The following is a 21,754-nucleotide window of genomic DNA, read 5'->3' on the forward strand; positions in this document are numbered from 1 at the left end:
CAACGTGGTGTTATGGGTGGCCGAGGTGTGCGGCCACCTCTTCTGGGATTGAGTCTCCTGGGGGGCATGGCTGTCAACTAGACCTTGTGCGTGGTCATATGTGGGTGGGCACTGGGGGGCTGCATGTGGGTGGACTGGGGGATGTGAGAGGCGCAGGGGACGTGAAGTGGATGCCACGCACTGCGACCGTGCCCCCCAGGTCCAAGGCCCTGAGAATGGCAGAGTTGGCAGCGAGTACTCACCACATTAGCCAGCTGGGGCTGGTGTAGCCGTGTTCCTCGCAGGGGGCCGAAGGATGGATGGTGGGTCACACCCTCATGGACACTCGGGGCCATGTTGGCGGTTCGGCTGCTCAGCTTACCCGATAGCTCTTGTATGGTAGGGGGGGCGAAGCTGTCGTAGCCAAGGGTAGTAGTGTAGTAAAGGTCACTGGAGGAGACGGATTCACATACTTGCCAGGATAAAAGAAAATTTGGGGGAATTTGATAGGCCCCATGCTTAAATTTGTAATTTGGCTGGGTGGATGACACTCTTGGACCTGACCAACCTACAACTACCGGCACGTAAAGGTGAGGCCTTGATGTTTTTTGTCCCCGGGTTCAGTACTTGCTCATAGAAATTGGGACATGAGTAATTTGGAGTGGGGGCAGGTGAGATTGATGACATGGTCGGTGAGGGGATTGGAGTGTGTCTTGTGGGTGGCGTTTGTTTATGTGTGGAGATTGTGTCTTGTGGGTGGCGTTTGTTTATGTGTGGAGATTTTGTGTTTTTGTGTGATCGTGAGGATGGAGATTGAATTATAGTTAAAGAGTGAATGTGAATATGGGGAATTCACATGTAAGCAGGCCATGGCAGCATCTCGGGGACAATGGGAACAGACCTGAGGGCTTTCCAGGCCATATGAAATATTTTTATTGAAATGTGTTGAGAATTGAATGGCAGTGGGGGAGGAAATGCTATTGTGGATTTTGTGGGTGGAGAAGGTATGTGTGTCCGCAGGTACGGATCAAGCCCTGGAGGAGCAGTATGTATGTATATATATATATATATATATATATATATATATATATATATATATATATATATATATATATACATACATATATATATATATATATATATATATATATATATACATACATATATATCTCCATTAGAAATTGTGTAAGACAGTGCTATGTTTTGTGATTATTCTTTTCCCTGTAAAATGGCCATTCAGCTAAAAGCCATACATTGGAATCGTTATGGCTGCATCTGTTTTGTTTTTGAGGAAGTTAGTGCTTTAAAATTTTCAGCACTGGCGTACTAGAATGGTGCTCAGTGAGCTAAAGGCTGGCCGTAGACAAAGTGCATGCATAGCAAACCATTTTCTCTTGAGAGCAGTAATCCTTGAAAAACTTGGAGATGATCTCGGCATACTGCAGCAGCACTTTGCATATTGTCTGTAAAGGCAAAAACACAGCAACATCTGTTGTGAGGAATATTCCTTCCTTCTCCATATAACAATATTACAGTTTTAGTTCAGGTAAGATACCTCAGTTCTATGCTGCCTGTTTTCGGGTTTGTACCCAGAGAGGACATAACTCAATGAAACTACTGTTCTGGTGTTATGATATCAGCGGAAGTCACTGTTTTATACAGCAGGTTATTTTTCAAAGGATCATTTAGCTATCATTTCCCCCGATCACATATTAATGAATTATTCTGTGCTATCAGAATAATTATTCTGTACTATAGCGACATCAACCATGTCAATAGTTTATTGGGATACGAGTCATAATAGGGCAAAGAGGGACATGCCCAGTATAAGTGTGGTGGGTTAATTGAAGTGATGAATTAAGTTCATGGGATGTGGATACAAAATAGCTGAGATGGGTAAATGTCCTCTTCAAATGAATGTGTCCTTGTACACACGAGTACACTAAAAGCCCACATAGGAGCTGGACATCCAGCAGCTCCTATGTCGGTTTTTAATGAGTTTTTGAGATGTCAGATGTTCAGTCTAGTTGTTAAGGAGAGTAAAACTGTGGTAAGTTACAACAAGAAGAAAAAGACATAAAATGTCATAGCTCCCGTGGTTTAGTAATTTTGCTGTATGGAGTTAAAGGCCGTCAATTGGCCATCTCTGGTCAAATTACAAAACAAAATCTTCTGCATATGTGTACTCTCATGTATTGTCGTCATGCCAAGGTTGAACAAAATCGGTCCATGCATGGCGAGAAATGGTTGGGGACATGTTTAAGTAACAAAATGGCCGCCGGTCGGCCATCTTGGATGCAATCTTGAAAGAAAATGACATGCATATGTAAGCCATCATTCATTATCTGTGTGCCAAGTTTGAATAGCATCAGTAAATGCATGTCAGAGAAATGGTTGAGGACGTGTTCCAATTCGGTTTTTTTTTTACAACTTAAATGGCCGCCAGTCAGCCATCTTTGATCGCATCGCTCGACAAAATGATGCGCATATTATACTGTCATATATTGTCTTTGTCACCAAAATCGGGCCATACATCTCCGAGATATGGTTGTGGACGGATGGATGGACGGACGAGACCCCATTGCTGATAAGCCCCCGTTTCAGACTCATAATGTAAAGAAAAAAAACAAACAAACCACCTTTAGAGGCCATTTTTACCCGCAAAGCGGGGGTTGGCCTTTTTCGGGGACCGTGGTTGTTGTTGTTTTTTGGTCCTCTTTTTGAAGCAATGTTTTATGGCTGGATGCCCTTCCTGCCGCCAACCCTTTTTGTCGCCTTTTTACGACAAGCAGGGAATTACCAGTGAACTGGTACTCAATTAGCCGACCTCGGAAGGATGACAGGCTGAGTCAACCCCCCTGGCGTTAATTCAGCAATCGACCGGGATTCGAACCCAGGATCCTAGGATCCTAAGCTGGCACCCTAGCCGCTAGCCCAAAACTAGGCCCAACACCTCATAATGTAGCTAGACTTTAATGTATGTGGAAAGATCGCCAGCATTCGAGAAATTTCTGTTCACGTCTGGGTGGAACTACTGTTTCAGATGCTCGTATAAAAGGACACGGAGCCGTTAGTAGTTCAAGCAATCCATGTTCCGCGTCCGGCACTCCCGACCCGGAGGTGACTCCGGAAGTACATGTGCACAGTACACTGGGCGGTGTTATCAACACAAGCTAACACCTGTAACATCTCCCTTTTTTAACATTACTAATATCATGTGATGCAATCTATTCTACCAAAATTTCGAAAAGAGATGTAAACTGGTAACACAACATAACACTATTCTGGCTAAATTATAACATAGGATTATGCCAGGAGCTGTACATTTCCACCAATAAATGACATCAAATCAATAACTAAATGTCCTTGCTGTTACTTGTAACAGTTCACAGATCAAGTCTGTTTGGGGGTTTTGACAGTCTTCCACTACGGGAGAAAACATGGCTCCTGTGTGAGAGAGGCTCTTTGACCATCGCCGGTGTTGAGGGTGTGCTGCAGGTCCTCCCTGCTGGTCCACTCTCACCAAATTCTTCTTAGCATTGCAGCCCTCAGGCTCAATGGCAGTTTTGTCTTCACTTTGCACATCCGGTCTTGTGATGCTCTGGTTGTGCCTTTCCTCCGCTAGCAAATCCGAGGGCTGTCCATAACAGGGAGGTGGTGCTGACTCAGCTACTCTCAGGTCCACGCGATTGCGGCGATACAGGGCACCCTCCACATCCACGAGATATGAGCGTGGGGCAACCTGTTGCACGCAGGTTCCTATTTTCCAGCGACCAGTTCGGTCTCCAGGCAGTGGTTTCATACGGATGCACTCACCAACTTTTAGTTCAGGTAAGTCTCTGGCTGACCTGTCATAGCCGAGCTTGGATATCTGCTTTTTTTGACGCAGTTTCTCCAAAACACCTGGCACCACACAAGGCTCGAGCAACTTGTTGGTCACAGGTAAAGGTGTTTTCAGCTTTCTTGACATCAAGCGCTGCGCTGGGCTGCTATCCATACCCTCCGTTGGTGTGTTCCTCCACTGGAGTATGGCCTTCCAGGGGTCATTGCCATCACATGTAGCTTTCTTGCACAGGTTCTTTACGATTTTGACGGCAGACTCAGCTTTGCCATTGGCTTTTGGGTGTCGTGGAGAGGATGTGAGATGCTCGAATTCCCATTCGATGGTAAAGCGTCTGAATTGCTCGCCTGCAAATTGAGGCCCATTGTCAGAGATTACACGGTCCAGTTGACCGTGACGTGCGAATTGTGCCTTGCATGGCCGGATTGTTGTCTCAGCAGACAGGTCTGGGAGCAGCTCAATTTCACAGAAGTCAGAATAGTGATCGACCATCAGAAGGAAGTCTTTCCCAATGTACTTGAATAAGTCCATGCTGATGATCTGCCAGGGCCGTGTGGGCAACTCGTGCGACATCATCGTCTCCTTTTGCTGCTCATGTGCATATTCATTGCACACGGAACATTTACTGACAAAGTCTTTGATCTCTGCTTGCATGTTTGGCCAGAAGAGAGTATCGCGTGCTTGCCTGTAGCATGCTTCCCCTCCAATGTGGTTGGAGTGGATTCGAGCCAGCATCTCTGGGCGCAAAGACTTCGGTATGATAACTCTCTGACCTTTGAACAGCACACCATTCTGCACACTGATTTCATCTCTGCATAGCCAATAATCTCTAACAGCAAGAGATGTCTCCTCTCTCTGGTCAGGCCACCCGGCCAAGACAACAGCTTTTAGTGCTTGCAGGTATTCGTCTCTGTCTGTGTGCTGTCTGATCTGAAGCAGGCGTCGATCAGTGACGTTCAGGTAATCTGCCCGATTGATCTGCTCCACATCATACTGCTCCTGCTGCATGCTACAAACTGTGTGTCGCTCATGTTCCACATTGGAAGTACTGACCGCTGCTGTTGCCCTGCTGAGCATGTCGCTGATATACATTTTAGGCCCAGGCTTGTACACAACCCTGAGGCTGTAGTTCTGGAGTGTGAGCAGCATGCTCTGGAGTCACTTAGGTGCGCTTAGGAGAGGCTTGCTGAAAATGGCAATGAGCGGCTTGTGATCAGTCTCTGCCGTGATCACTTCCCGGCCATACAGATAGTGATGGAAGCGTTGACAGGCACACACTATGCTCAGGCATTCTTTTTCGATTTGTGCATAGTTTTGTTCTGTCAGCATTAGCGCCCTTGATGCAAATGCAACCGGTTGTCCCTCTTGCATGAGACAGCACCCCAGTCCATTTTGGCTTGAGTCACTTTGTATAGTGACTGGCTTTGAGATGTCATAGTACCTTAATACAGGCATGGTGACCAGGCGCTTTATTTCCTGCACTGCAGCATCGTGTTTCGGTAGCCAATGCCATATCGCATCCTTGTCCAGCAGTCTCCTCAATGGCTCACAAACCTCAGAAAGGTGTGGCATGAATTTGGCAAGGTAGGTCACAAAGCCAATGAAACGCTGGACCACCTTCCCATCTGTTGGGTGTGACATTTCCAGAATGGCTCTCACCTTTTCAGGATCAGCCATCAGGCCATTTGAAGACAGTGCATGTCCATGGAAACGGACCTTTGCTACCTTGAACTGCAGCTTCTTCAGGCCAAGTCTTAGTTTAACGTGCCTGCAGCGATCCATCAGCGCCAGTAACTTTGCATCATGGTCATTATCTGCCTCGTCATCTGTATCCCCGCAGCCAACAATGAGGATGTCATCTGCAATGGGCTCTACTCCATCTAGCCCAGCCAAGAGCTCATGCTGCTTGCGTTGGTACACCTCTGGTGCTACGGAGACTCCAAATGGCAGTTTGAGCCACCGTTTCCTGCCCCAGGGAGTCCAAAATGTCATCATGTAACTGCTCTTCTCGTCTAGCTTGCATTGTAAAAAGGCATCACGTGCATCTACGAGTGTGAATACCCGTGCCTTTGGTAATTTGTATAAGACATCTTCAAGTGTTGGCATGAGGTAGTGAGATCTTCGCAGTGCTTGGTTCAAAAACTTTGGATCTATGCAAATTCTCAGCTTCTCAGGCTTTTTTACTATGACCATGTTACTTATCCAGTCTGTCGGATCGGTCACAGTGGTAATGTGCCCAACTGCCTCATGTCTGTCCAGCTGTGCCTTCACGGCGGACTTCATGGCCATGGGTAGATTGCGTGGGGAGCACTGGAGTGGACGGATTTAGGCGTCCAGTTCAAAATGTATTTCTCCTGGAACTGACTCTATTGGCCCATTGAAAACATCATTGTACATGCTTATGAGCTGTTGTTTGGTCAAAGGCCCAGTCAGGTGGTGCTCCATTTTGTGCAGTTCAGCAGGGACAGTGAAGTGCATCAGTCCCAAGCGCTCACATGTGGAGCCTGACAACAGGGGTTTCTGGCTGACCTCCACAATTTCAAACTCAAGCTTGTGTGTTTGTCCACGTATTAAGTGACTTCAACTGGGAAAAGTCCCAGTGACTTCAACAACTCGCCAGAATACAACTTCAGTCTCGTGTTACTTGGTAAGAGTCGCGCTTTCGGTGCGAGATTCATCTTGTCTTTACGGCTCATTACGTTGCACGTTGCCCCAGAGTCAAGCTGGCATTGCTGTAACTTGGTATGCAGTTGTAGTGTGATGAACCATTTTTTCCCTCTCGACCTCAAAGCATCGATGCACTCGCTTGTGTAAATGAAATTGCCACTGTTATCATCTTCCTCTTCAGATTCAGTATTTTCCACCTTGTGCAGCTGCCCTGCTGCGGGCCTTCTCGTGCTCTTAAAGCATACTTTGGCAAAGTGATTAGCCGTGCCACATAACCTGCATGCCTTACCATAGGCTGGACAGTGTTCTCGTCCTCGTCTGTGTGCATTGCCACAGTATTTACATGTGGCCCGGTCGTCTGTCGACATGCTGGGAGGGTGGTCGTTTTGCCTTGTTGCTTTTGGAGGGCCGGTCCTGCTGCACTGTTGCCTCGCTGTGACATTGACACTGTCGATCAGCGGCCTTTCCTGCTCAATTATTTTCATCCGCATGTCCATGAGCTCCGCTGCCCGGCATGTCTCGATGGCTGTGTTTAGGGTTAAATCCCGTTCCCTCAGGAGGCGACGGCGTGTACTCTCATTAGCAATGCCGAGAACGATTTTGTCTCTAATCAGCTCGTCCTTCAATAAGCCATATTCACAAGATGCCGCTTTCTCTCTTAGGCGCGTATCAAAATTGTCAATCGATTCTCCCTCTTCTTGCTTACAGCTGCCGAACACGTATCGTTCAAAAATCACGTTTCTTGCCGGCTTGAAGTACGTCTCCAACGCAATTAGTATGGCCGTCACGTCTTTCTCCTGCTCGGCTGTGAGATTCAAGTTGTGCTTATAAATATGATGACATTCGCTGCCCATCACCCTTCTCAGAGTTGCCGCTTGCACTTCCTCTGGCTTCTCATTCAGACCGGTTGCGAGTAGATAATCCTCAAATTCAGCTCCAAAATTGTCCCAATTACTGCTCCAGTCACCACTCATTTTCATCGTGTCCGGGGGTGGAATGTTGGCAGCCATGTTGATCAAGGCCTATGCCCGAGGCGTTTTAGCACAGCACGTTGTGGTGGGAGATCACAGTTATTCACTCACTTTTGTACACGCGGTGGTGCTTGAAGGAGTCCGTCATGGGGTAACTTGCATCAAGCCACTTCTGTCACCATGTTTCAGACGCTCATATAAAAGGACACGGAGCCGTTAGTAGCTCGAGCAATCCATGTTCCGCGTCCGGCACTCCCGGCCCGGAGGTGACTCCGGAAGTACATGTGCACAGTACACTGGGTGGTGTTATCAACACAAGCTAACACCTGTAAGAACTACCACAGGTAGTACATAGAGCTATTTCTAGCGTCTTCTATTTATAGAACCAACTATTAATTATTGTAAAGGGGGAGGGAGGAGAGAGGGAGGGGCTCTCATGGAAGTTATTGGGAAAATGATGTACAAGTACGAATAGTGAAAGGGAGAAGGAGAAGGGGAGAAGAAAAGCCAGAGAAGTTTGTTGCTTTGTTGTGTACCATATATTTACAGGGCACTGCACGTATCACATACACTTCAGTTTTTTAATAAACGGTTTGGACGCTGCCCACCAACTAGTTGGACAAATAATCGACTGCTTTTGTGACAGTCTGCTCTCGCCTGCTCGATACAAACTCGGCACCGCCAGTATTGGTTGTTGATGTTTTACTGTTTAGGACGTGACGTCACCTGACACCGTCCCACGCATGCTCGGTTTTGCCTTGGTCACTCACATGTTCTTCCTCTTCGCTCTCTGATTTCCATGGACTCGGTGTGTTTTGTGTGAGCTCCCAATAAATTCGAGCTGTTCACAGAAACGGCGTACTTTGTGTGGTCCAATGGATTGAGAACACGATAAGGTCTAATCTCAGCTAACTGGTGCAGGATAGATCTTATTGTGAACTTTAGTTACATGTAATATTTTTATATATTTTAAAATTTCCTTCTAGTTAAACAATTGATGAGGCTCTGTCTATTAGGCATAAGTTTAGCAGAGCTACAACCCTCTACATCTCTGTAGGATTGTCCTGCAGCCAATATGGGGAAGATAATTAAATTCTCAATTTTATAGACCAGTCCACCCTGGAGAGGGAAGATCCACGGACATGTGTTTCGGGATTGTTGACCTTCTTCAGTGTGGAGCAGAATTCTGCTCTTCCCGAGTATATACAGTGCCTTCAGAAAGTATTCACACCCCTTGACTTTTTTTCACATGTTGTTGTGTTACAGACTGAATTTGAAATGGACTAACGACATTTTTTGTCACTGACCTACACATTTTATTAAACATTTACACATTAAGTATTTTGTAAAAAAAATTCTTTAAAAAAATCCACCTTGACATTATGGGGCATTATTTGTAGATCGGTGACAAAAACAATCTTAGTTTAATCAATTTTAAAATCAGGCTGTAACACAACAAAATGTGAAAAAACTCAAGGGGTGTGAATATTTCCTGAAGGCACTGTGTGTATATAAAGGGTGACCCCCAGAAAACGGAACCCACCTTTTGTCGAACAACTTCTGTCTTACGAATGACAACCCCTTGTTTTTTTTTCAGGTGATTGACGAAGAAAGTTGGCGACGATCTTCCTTTTTTAAAGATGCCATGGAAAATCAGGCAAAATACTTATTCTATGAAGATGTTTCTGAAAAGGAACTCCTACAAGAAGACCCAAATTGAGTTTCAACGCGAATTTGAAACTTACACTGCGTCTTGCAAGTCACGGATATCTACCTGTGTCAAAAAGTTCACAGAAAAAGGGCACGGTTAAAAAAAGGGCACATCTCAACAGTAAAAGTGCTGGAAGACCATCTTAATTGGGACATCCTGGTGTGTTTCCTGTTTCTCAAGGTGTGTTTCCTGTTAGGTGAATATCGACCTTGTTTGTGATCCAGTGAGCAGAAGCCCTAGGAAATCCCTCAGGCAATGGAGTCAAGATCAGTTGGAATTTCTGAATCAGTGAGAATAATTCTCTTCCACGATGTGAAACTGTATCCACACATAATTCAGATTAAACACAAATTTGACTTCAGATTGACTACAGCCCATATGCAGAAAAGAGTGACAATGTGCTAGTGGTTTGCAGAGAAGATTGAAGAAAGGCCTAACTTCTTTGACAATGTCTGGTTTTCTGATGAGGCCCATTTCCTTCTTTTCAAGTAAGGTATATACATATCAGTTAGGTGGGGATGGCGATTGGAGAGTGGAGAGAGTTGGCTGAGGACAGAGGGGAGTGGAGGAGTATCGTGGTCAAGGCAGGCAGAGGCTTGGTGGGTGGGTGGTGCCATTAGACATCACCCCTTATAAAGGGAAGAGGAGGAAAAGAGAGGGAAGAGGAGGAAAAGAGAGGGAAGAGGAGGAAAAGAGAGAAGAGGAAGAAGCTTGTTCCGGTTAAAAGGCGACTTAATGAATCTTACAAAACCAGTCTTGCCATTATGCTTAAATGTCCTTTACCCAATTTAATACTAACATATAAAAGTGGGCCGGACCAGTTCTACCAGTTCACTGGTAAATTGAGTACCAGTTCACTGGTAATTCCCTGCTTGTCGTAAAAGGCGACAAAAAGGGTTGGTGGCAGGAAGGGCATCCGGCCGTAAAACATTGCTTCAAAAAGGGGACCAAAAAAACAACAACAACCACGGTCCCCGAAAAAGGCCAAACCCCGCTTTGCGGGGGAAAAATGGCCTCTGAACGGTAGTTTTTTTATAAAAGTGGGCCGGACGCTCACGGGTTTGCTATCACTTTATAAACTTGGCTTCCTTTCCTTTTAATTTATATGTGTTGGCTGTTGGGGTCTGAGTCATAATGATTGGTCTTGTGACCGAAACTGCGAACTCTCCTTGCGACGCTGGTTATCCCCGCTCGGAGGGCAGGGTAACCAGCTAGTATTGGTTCACGAGTTATCAAGTGACCACTATATTCGTCATGTGTGTTGCGTCAGTCTGTGTATGCGTCTGTGTTAGGGTGGTCCAAAATAATTTTTTTTGTAAATGTTAATGTCTCACCCTAAAATATTATTACCAGTGATGAGAAAATGACATATGTGAATTTTCATAAAGATTGGTTGATATTTAGAGGTTGCTACCGGGGTTCAAAGTTTTGTCGTTTGGCGCTATTTTAACGTGTCGAGAGGATATGATACAGATATGATATGATATGATACGGTACAGTAAAAAATATAAAAAAACGTTTCAATTTAGTGTTATGCCATGGTATATTGCAGGAAAAATACAGTTTAATAATACTCTATAAACTCATGTGTCTGTATTACGAATTATACTAACTGGTCTATACACAATACGTCATATTTAAGACAAAACCGCTTTAATTCAAGCATCACTACTTGCATGTCAGTATTACTGTAAGTATAATGTGCGACTTTGTATACTTGTATTTAAAATTCAGACTAAATTTGACATTCAATAACAACTTTAGAAGACAGTAAATAAACTACATGTACATGATGTAAACTAATATACATAGTACATACATACAGGAATTATTGCGCGAGGGCCTTTCTACTACAGTCTGGATATCGGTGACGGTGATCGGCGACGACGCGCAAAAGATACTGTTTTTGTTCTACGTCACATGTGTGTAATTTGTTGTATTCCGTGATCAATGCCACTCCGCGCTCGGCAATGTCATTTACAACCTTCATTTCACTCACAATTGCTCTCGCTCTTTGATACGCGTCATTGGTCTCCCAGTTATCTGGGTCTATCTCCAAAAATGATGAAGACAAATTCAGAGCCTTAAAAAATCGGTTTGTATTTGATGTAACAAAATCTTCCAAACTTTTGTCTGCAATTACTTTGTGGTCAATTACAGCTTTTTTACTAGGCTCTACTCCTTCGTCACATGTCTTTATTGCAGTCACCATCTTTCGTATAGTGTCTGATGACACAGAATTATCAAAGAATGCCAACGCGATAAGCTCCTCTCCCAGGTACCACAAATGACGCAACATCTTGTTCACTGCGGCCTTCGCCATCTCTGAATTAATATCCTTGTACTGATCGAGTTGTTTGAGAAATGCGAGATCCTGAGATGGTGCAAGAATCAATGAGATGGTGCTGTCTGTGTGTGTGTCTGTCTGTCCGCAGCATAACTACCCGATGATATCATCCGATCTTGATGAAACTTGGATGAGGTTGATATCATGATCTAGTTGTGTCCTGCCTAGAGTGGGCGTATTGCGCCCATTGTGGGCGTAGCCACGCCCGAAAAATATGTCTTTTTAGTGGGTAATCGAGTTCAAGCTACATCTTCTCCGAGGGAGTTGGTGAAATCTGACATGGGTTTCGATATTTGGTTAGGCCAATGTCATGTGTCTAGCCCCACGGAGCTCGATTTTTCATTTTTCATCCCCCCCTCCCCCCCCCATTTTTTTTTTCATTTCATTTTCCACCGAATTTTCGGTATTGTGTAGCTAACTAACCTCATAACTGATTATACATTATTTTCTATCTCATTTCAAGGTCAGTAACCTTCGTTTTGACATTTCCAGGACTGGCCTGTCCGGGCCTGTTTCGGTTATAGTCCGTCCTTTGTCATTGAATACCGCTCGCTCGTGAACCATCGTCGTCTCCTGACTTGTATAAATTAAAGTTAAAAAGGCCCTTCAAGCTAAGTTGTAGTAGGCATGAGCTGGGCCGATTAAAGCATTATCCTAGTGGGGGGGGGGGGGGGGGGGGAGGGGGGCATCAACATACTCAACATCAAATACTCAACATCAAATGAATAACTAGTTTTGTTCGTAAAGGCTGGTCTGGGTCAGTGGACAGGTAAAACAATGGATTAGATCAATAGGATGTTGATTGAGGTATGCTAACCACATGAGAAGCAAGCTGACGTTTCGGCCGATAAACCTTCATCGGAGCAAAAGAGATTCATTTTATCCTGTTGATTTCGCCCGATACAATCAACGTCTGATAGAATGGTGCAGTGGTCCCACACTTATTTTGAGCCGTCTGGTCTGGGGAGCATTATTGGCCCGACTATAAACCGTCATGTTCATGTCTTGCAGGGATGGCGTTGCACCCCAAAGTGTGCCATTCTTCATTTGGATGTTAACCTCGGGACCCATCTGTTAGCATTAGCTGATGATTGATTTAAAGTTCCCATGGCACTCTTGTTAATGAAGAGTCAGCGAGTTATCATAAGCATCCTGGCCACATTCCACAAATTCCTGTTACTACCTACATGGTGAATTGAATCATGAACAGCTTTGCTTCCAGTAAGGGAACAACGGTAATCAACTAGCCTACTGTCACCCCTTTAGAATCCCCAAAATAAATGTGGCAAAGAAAGCCTGCAAAGTAGTTTCCAAACAGCTGGCATACCTTGTATGGATCAATTTTAACTTCATTCGAACCTGGAAATTTTGGTGACCGCTAAATCATGGACCATGCGGTAACGATGCAAACTCGCCACCATTTGTTTGGCTTTTGTTGACTGCAATGCAACAAAAGCAAATAGCGAGAGGTCAGGAATACAAACATTGCAACCCAAGGGCATCCCAACGGCACAGGCCTCATTGCGCATTCCTGCCAGCACACCCTCTTTAACAGTGCTCTTCACGCCGCCAAGCTCAATACCAACGTGTGCCATTCTGTCACACTGTGACGTGAACAAGTGGCATGAAATTTACAAGCTGTGGCGTTTTCATTCAGATGGAGATATCCCCAGCAGCAGCTGCAAATTTACATCATCCTCACCTGAAAAGGTACCCTCGTTTATAACAATCAATTGAACATTGGAGCACTAGCCTTATTTGTGCAAATAATAAAATACTAAACATTATACAGTCAGGGTATTTAGAAAGAGATCAGAGTATCTATCGAGGAGGTGAGGAAAGGCTTTTAGAGGACATCCAGGTAGGAGTAGAGTTTGCGAAGAAGCAGGTAAGAAAGCGAAGAGAAGATAAAGCTTTGGGGCCAGATAATATGCATCCAGGTGTATAGAGGGAGGTGGCAGAGCAGATAAGCGAGATGTTGGGCGATATCTTGAACAGCTTGTTGGAGTTAGGACAGGTACCAGTGGATTAGACAGTAGCAAATGTAACACCGTTATTTAAGACAGGATCCAAAGAAAAAATGTGGAATATACACCTGTTAGTTCAACTTCAGTTACAACAGTGGTTCCCAAACTTTTTTGGTGGCGACCCTGAATACAATGTTGTCCTGGCCTGGCGATCATAAACGCTGTACATTCAGTGTTAATGACCTATCATTTTGATACATTGTGTTTATTCAAATAGTTTTATTGAATTAATTACCAACATGATGATTTTCAAAGTTTTTAATTGGACAAAATGAAAAAGAAATTTACATGAAACTGAGACTTTATTACACAAAGATTTTCTCAGTGGCGACCTTGATACTGCTTCATTTTGTGGGTGAGCTCCTCTAAGTTTGGTTTTCTGTTGATGGACACAGCACAACGCAAGTCATGCTGAGGATCCACGCGGTTCGTTGCTTTAGTCTTGATTGCAACAAGACCTGAAAATCCTTGTTCACAGAGATGTATTGTTGGAAAAGGGAGAAGAGCTATTTCAGCCTCCCGAGTCAGAATGGGCTTATCCTCAAGTTTGGTCCAAAATTTCGAATAACGGAGCTTTTCAAAGCGTCGCTTCTGCACTTGATTTTCCTGGAGTTCTACAAGTTCTTCTTGAAATCCTGGAATATCTTCTCCGACTTCACTGACGTCCACATTGAACACATTTCTGATCCAACTTTGCTTCTTGAGGTCGACGTTTTCTGGAAAATACCTGTCCATTTCTTCCTAAAGGTTCTTCAGATGATCTTCGAAAATACTTTTGACGTCAACAAGGGATATTTCCGATGCATCTTCCAGTATAACACTCAGTTCTGGAAAAGCAGCCGTTTTTCCTTTAGCCAGTTTTTCTCTCCAAAGAGCAAGTTTTTTCTTGAATGAGGCAATTTTTCACCTATGTCCACCATGGTATGACTACGGCATCAGAGTGGAACAGCAAGACCAGGTAATGTGATCCCATCTCTTCAAACACTCTATGGAAAATGTGAGTTTAAAGCTCTGGCCTTGATGAAATTCACAATTTGGATAGCATTATTGAGAACTACATGGAGGTCCAGTTGCAAACGTTGAGTGGCAAGGTTTTCACGATGTAAGAAACAGTGAATTATTATGACTAGCAACGGTACCCGCCCTATGGGCGGGGCTTCAATTGGGAAGCCCAAATAAAAAGGCAAAATATCAGAAATTGAAGGATTTTTTTATTTTAAACGATTCATATAAACATCCGTTGAATCATATCACACGCAAATCATCAAAATCTAAACAGTACATGGCGCCCATTTTGAAAAAAGATTGAATTCTGCAAAACGGAAGCGGCCGCTACACGTCTTTCTCAGTCGCACGTTTATGTGTGAAGAGTGCACGCCGAATCTGTTACATGGAAGTGGCCGCTACACCTGTTTCTCAGTCGCTTTGCACATGCTGCCATGTTACTTCGGAGCTGCACGTTTATAGAGGAAGAGTTCGTCAGGAGTCGATCTACTCTCTCCTGGTACGTAGAATAAACAGTATTTGTAGAATTTCAATAAAAGCCACATCACTGTTCATATCGGTAAATAATATTCCATCGTGTTTGGAAAAAGTGGAAAACTGGAAAATTGGAAAACTTGGAAAAACAATATCGCCTATTTTACTCCCAGGGGTCCCAGGAATACCCACCCAAAATATCGTTGCGATCGGTTGAGCCGTTTTTGCGGTACCTTTGAACGGACAGACGGACATTTGGTGAATTATAGTAAGATATCAGGGTTTTCTATACCTTAGCTCCTCCCACTATCAAAAACCAACCGTCACTTCCGTTTCCCATACATATGAACTATAAAATGTGAATTCCAAACATAAATTACACGTGAATTACAGCACGTGAATTCCAAACACAACACATGCTATATTATCCACAACTATTCTACTTTAATTACTATATCAATAATCCTTCATATTGTGCCAGTGAAGTAATCCCCTTATAACACTAATATTTCTATTTTTGAGACCGTCCAGCGACCCTCAGGAACACCCTCGCGACCGTCATTTGAGTCGAGACCATGGGTTTGGGAACCACTGAGTTACAGGGAAAATGTCTGTTGCTGAAGGAGTCTGACTGAGAGGAGTTTGACATTAGTTCAGACATTAACAAGGAGAAAACGCCATAAAATGTCATAGCCCCCGTGGTTTTAGTAATTTTGCTCTACGGAGTTAAAGGCCTCCAGTCAGCCATTTTTGGTTTTATTTTTTTGGGTTTTTTTTGTATACACAATCGAGGCTCGTGAAAGAGCTAACATTTATCTCAAAAACAAATCAAAGAGACAAACAAACAAAGTATATAAAAAGGGAAGTGGTAGACAAGATGGGGAGAGAAGGGGAAGCACATAAACACAACATTTGAGAGCAGGGACATCGGGAATGTGTGGGAGGGAGAGGGATTGGGGGAGGGCGGCGTGGGAGGGGGGGGGGGGGGTAGGAGAAGTATAAACACAAGTACACCAAGGACTTCCAGGAAAGAAGTTGGTATTTCAAAAAAGTGGATTTGTGGTGAAATTAGCGGGGTAGAAAAGATCAAGGTTTTGGATGGGGAAAGATAAGAGATGGTGGTGAACAGCTGTTTTAAAGACCTGGAGGGAGGAGTGGGATTGAAGAGAGTGAGGGAGTTTGTTTCAGAGGCGGGAGAAAAGAGGAATGAAGGAGTGAAGGTGAGCAGAGAGTCTTGATTTTGGCAGTTTAACCATAAGAGGGTTGCAGGCAGATCTTGTGCGACCTGTAGGAATATTTGGGGGACAGAGCCCAGAGAGAGCTGGAGGAGCAAGGGTGGAGAGGAGTCGGTAGAAGACAGAAAGACCACCAACCTGCCTGCGGTGAGTAAGTGAAAGGCCCTCAGAGGTAGCTTCATCGCGGGAGATTCCAATGATTCTGAATGCTTTGGTTTCAACAGCCTGAAGGCGAGCTAGGTGTGAGGCAGGAGCACCAGCCCAGAGGGGGGAACAGTATTCCATTGAGCTGCGGATGAAAGCCTTATATGTGGTGAGGAGCTCAGATGTGCCAAGGAAAGACTTCGCACGACGGAGGATGCCCAGTCGGCGACTGGCTTTGGAGGCCAGATTTGAAATGTAGTTTTCCCAGGAAAGATCATGGCAGATAGTGAGACCCAAAAGCTTGAGTGAAGAACTTCTTGGAGCGGATTATTCAGAAAGTGGATGGGAGGGTTGTCCAGTCGGTCTTTTCGGAGAGACATCGTAAGAGTGTGAGATTTGTCAGGATTGAAAGACATGTTCCACATGTTTGCCCATTCTGTGATTTTGTCCAGGTCTGCAGAGAGCGAGGAGGCTGCAGACTGCCGATTTGAGGGATGAGGAATGGAGCGGCAGAGAGTGGAGTCATCACCAAAGAGATACAGAGGATTTTCAAGAGAGTCGGAGAGATCATTGATGAAGACCAGAAAAAGCACAGGGCCTAGAATACTGCCTTGGGGAACTACAGCCTGGACAGGAAGAGGAGATGAGAGAAACCCATTCAGGGCCACACGTTGACTACGACTAGAGAGGAAGTCCGCCAGCCATGCGTGGAGATTTCCATGGATACCAAAGGAGGAGAGTTTGGTGAGCAGAGCGGGGTGCCAGACGGTATCGAAGGCACGTGATATGTCAAGGGAGACAGATCTAATTTCCTGTTTGGCATTGATGACCTCCATCCATTGTTGAGACAGCAGAAGCAGCATGTCCAGAGCAGAGTGGCCATGTCTGAAACCAAATTGATGATCAGAGATCAAGCCATTGGAGAAGAGGAAAGATTTCATATCCGAAGCAATGATGGATTCCATGACTTTGCTGATAATTGGGAGAAGGCTGATTGGTCTGTAGTTGCAATGATCTGTTTTTGCACCTTTTTGTGTAAAGCGGTGATATTGGCTGATTTCCAAGCAGATGGCAGATGACCTTGAGCAAAAGAGAGGGTGAAGAGAACAGAGAGAGGGAGTGGAAGAGCGGAAGAACAGGATTTTAGGACCCGTGGGCTGATGCCGTCAGGTCCAGTTGCAAGTTGCAGTTGGTTGGATTAAAAAACAATCTTCTGCATATGTATACTCTCATATGTTGTCTTTGGGCCAAGTTTGAACAAAATTGGTCCATACATGATGAGGGCATGTTTCTTTTAAGTGTTAACTGAAACAACAACGTGTTTTGGGTTCTAGTCCTCCTGATGAAATTCTTAAAAGGGCGTTGTACAGCCAGAAACGCACTGCATGGGTTGCCATAAGAAAATCTAGCATCAATGGGCCTTTCGGGTTTCAAGATGAAGGGAAATCGGTAAACGTAACCACTGAACGGTACTTGAAAGTTATCCTGAAGTTCTGCGTTGCATTAGCGAGGAAGCGCCACCTTAACAGGGCTGTGCAATGGTTTCAGAAAGATCAGGTCACACCTCACACTTCCAACAGATCCATACAGTGGCCACAACAGAAATTCAGTGATTGAATCATCTCTATAAGGACAGACGTTGAATGGGCGCCCCATTTCTGGAACTCAACCCACATGACTTCTATCTTTGGGGTTACCTGAAGGATCGAGTGTTCCAGGGGAGACCTCATTGACGATCTCAAAAACGCAATTGCCACCAATATCAAAGCTATTCTGGTTCAGTCATACAGACGGATTATGGACAACTTCACCAGGAGGATCGATGTGTGCGTGCTGCAGTGGGGCAGCCATTTATAACATGTTTTGTGAACTGTCTTCTGAAATCACTAGTTTCATTTTTGTGTTTTACATATTACATTCTACATATTACAAAGATTATTATATTTATGTTTCATGTTGCTTCAATAGGTAATTTAAAAAGTATCAAAACAACTTTGGGTTGCATTGTCTTATGAACCTCTCTGGAATTTCATGATATTCCACTCTGAGTGTAGTGACTCACAGTTATAACCACATTGATTAAGCAGACATTGACGTGCCACCTATAGGTTTTAGGAAAATTGCAATTAGAGAAGTCCATAAAGGGTCCATATTCCCCCTCCTCTCTCTCTGTCTCCCATATATTCTGCTCGCAGAGCGTTAGCGCTATTGCCTTCTCTGCAGTCAGTTGGGGCAGTAATTTGGCCCGGGTGCTGGCAATAACTCGCCTAAATTTGCCCAATGGTGCAGGCTATCTTCATGGAGAGACATTGTGGGATCTTAGAGTCCACTAGCAGCAACCAATGCTGGCAGACTCTAAGAGTTGGTCCCTGGTTAAACGTCCATCTAAGAGTTGCAGCGCTCATAAATGTAATGCCATTCCTATGAAGAACCAACCAGATCGTTTAGAATTATGATGAGAATCAAATGCAGATCAGACAACTCAGTGGGAAGTGTGCTTGCAACCTCTGCAACATCCCATCAGAAACCCACATTACACCCAAATTCCCAATCAATTACTTTCAGAAGTGAGAAAGTTACATCTTCAGAATATACATATGTCTGGAATTTTCATTCTAAAACAATCACAGGAAATGACTTGTTTGTCACCAGAACCACCATTAACAAAGAGAGATATGGCGCTAAGGTATTAATTAGAGGGGCTCATTAAATTAATCGTGGTTGTGAACATTGCAACAATTTGACTTTCTTACCTTAGCAAATCTCCGCATGTAGTGGGCAACAACCTCAGGATCAGGACACTCCAGCTTCTTTATGATCTCAAAGCTTTGGTTGAGTTGTGTGAAAACGTCCACCACAGAGCAGGTAAACAAGGAGTGTTCTGATGATTGTTGGAACTGTGCACAGGTATTCACCCCCAAACACCCATGTGATCAATGAACACTGTCTATTCGTTATTCTCATTTCTGAAAGCCATAATCAAGATAAACTTTTTCTCCCACAAAACAGGCAATCATTTCCACATCTTCCTCACCCCATCTTTCTTGTCTCGCTCCAGTGCTCCATGGAGGAACTCGAGTGATACCTCCTCATTTTCTTCAAGCCACTGAAGGACAAATGGTTCAAACCACCTACACGTGATACAATGTTCCCTGTTAGAGCCCAAACCTGGAATGCAACTTCAAAAAAAGCTCGTAGCACATGCATCAAGAAGTTTTGAGAAACAGCCAATGGTTGCACAATACAGCAAAACTTATGTTACATGGTCACAAGTTTGGCATAAATATATACATGGAGTAAACACGAACACACACACACACACACACACACACACACACACACACACACACACACACACCAACTGTTTCAATGACCAAAATTATTCCCACCTTCTTGTGAAATTGGCCCGGGGAACATTTCTATACCAAGTCTTTAGGGACCAGATGGCTAGGCCTGTTGTTCAACTGACTGTGGCAGAAATCTGGTATTTGGCCAGGGTGTTGGCAATAATTTGCCTATTCTTCATGAAAGACACTGTGGGATCTCTAATGTTCATCAATGACCTGGGCTAGCAGATGGTTTTGAACGACGATGGACGGCTCCCTTATCGCCATATGCAGGGAAGGCAAATACCACAGTGACATTATATACAGTACCTTCGGAAAGTATTCACACACTTGACTTTTTCACATTTTGTTGTGTTACAGCCTGAATTTAAAATAGATTTAAGTGGGTTTTTTTTGTCACTGATCTACACATAATAATGTCAAAGAGGAATTTTGTTTATCGAAATTTTCACAAAATAATTAAAAATTAAAAGCGGAAATGTTTTGCATCGATAAGTATTCAACACCCTTTGCTATGACACTCCAAATTGAGCTCAGGTAAATCCAATTTCCTTTGATAATCCTTGAGATGTCTCTACAATGTGATTGGAGTTCACTTGTGGCCAATTCATTTGATTGGACAATATTTAGAAAGAAACACATTTAGACCACATTAGATTCTGTGGTCTAATGAGACGAAAATTGAACTCTTTGGCATGAATGCAAAGTACGATGAAACCACGGAAACCTCATCACACATCGAATACCATCCCTGCCATGAAGCATGGTGGTGGCAGCATCATGCTATGGGGATGCTTTTCAGTGGTAGTGACTGTGAGACTTGTAAGGATAGAGGGAACAAGGAATGAAGCCAAATACTGGCAAATCCTTGAGGAGAACCTGCTTCAGAGTGCAGAAGTACTTGGACTGCAGCAAAGATTTACTTTCCAACAGGACAATTACCCCAAGCCTACAACTAAAGCAACACTGGAATGGCCTCAGAACCAGAATGTGAAAGTCCTTGACTGGCCCAGCCAAAGCCAAAAGAGTTGATTCCCATTGAAAGGAAAGACTTGAAGATTGCTGTTCACCGACCCTCCCCATCCAACTTAACAGAGCTTGAGCAAATCTGTAAGGAAGAATGGGAGAAACTCCCCAAATCCAGATGTGCAAAGCAGTTACAGACGTACCCAAGAAGAACTGGAAGCTGTAGTTGATGGCAAAGTTGCTTCGATTAAGTATTTCACCCTTTTTATCTGGATAAGCAGCTATGCTTTCATTTATTTGTGACCATAATAAAGGCCCAAATCTCAGTCTTCAAAGGCCTGAGTGCCAAATGGACACCATCCTTGTTTGGAGGTGATGTGTCAGCATAATTAATGAGCATGACTTCAGTGTCATGCCACATCTAGGGTCAGTGTGGTCCTTTCTTTTCATTTATTATTACTGACTGCAAACCTCCGAACCATTGAACAGCAGGGCAGAGGCAATGTGTTTGTGTGACAGAGGACACTAGTTGTTAACAGGAACAGGATGCAGGAAGGGCTGAGATGGGACTCGATCTGTGCCCTGCTGCCTAAAGTTAGGGAGTTCGATTTGTATGTGTGTATATATATATATATCTCTTCCCAGATGTGCAATATAAAAATACAGACTTGGCATTTAATATGGAATATTTTTTTTTTCTTGACTTGGGTTTACTTTCTTAACTCGGTTTATCAATCTGGTGAGTTTCTTTTACACTTTGGTGATTTATTTGTTAAAAGAACCATGTCACTGATTGTTTGTCGCAGCAAGAAGTCAACAACAGGATTATATCACAGGTGGCGTGGCAAAATGTACGGACAGGTGCATTTGATGATTGGCTTCACAGTCGGGTATACAAGGGTTGTTGCGTTCTGTATTCGTGGAAAACAACTGCTGCACGTCTCCAAAAGTTATTGCTGCTTCCTCTGGAGATGGTCCGTCAACTCGACAATGCTGTTTGTCATGGAGTGGTGGCTTTACGAAATTACGGCATGCAACAG

The 21,754-nt window shown here is 44.1% G+C and overlaps 1 protein-coding gene across 1 annotated transcript in view; it reads right to left on the reverse strand.

The window, feature by feature from the left end:
• Positions 1–21,754, reverse strand: part of LOC137422153 (protein unc-13 homolog B) — a 745,568-nt gene that overhangs the window by 128,226 nt on the left and 595,588 nt on the right. Inside the window, exons 23-25 of the mRNA XM_068108912.2 lie at positions 19,436–19,532; positions 19,155–19,298; positions 1,365–1,442 (exon numbers count right to left, since the gene is read on the reverse strand). Of these exons, the coding sequence (XP_067965013.2) occupies positions 1,365–1,442; positions 19,155–19,298; positions 19,436–19,532 (319 nt within the window). The remainder of the gene's footprint in view (positions 1–1,364; positions 1,443–19,154; positions 19,299–19,435; positions 19,533–21,754) is intronic.

This window comes from Myxine glutinosa, chromosome 2 (assembly GCF_964187855.1).
Source record: "Myxine glutinosa chromosome 2, kmMyxGlut1.1, whole genome shotgun sequence".
NCBI classification, from domain to species: Eukaryota; Metazoa; Chordata; class Myxini; order Myxiniformes; family Myxinidae; genus Myxine; species Myxine glutinosa.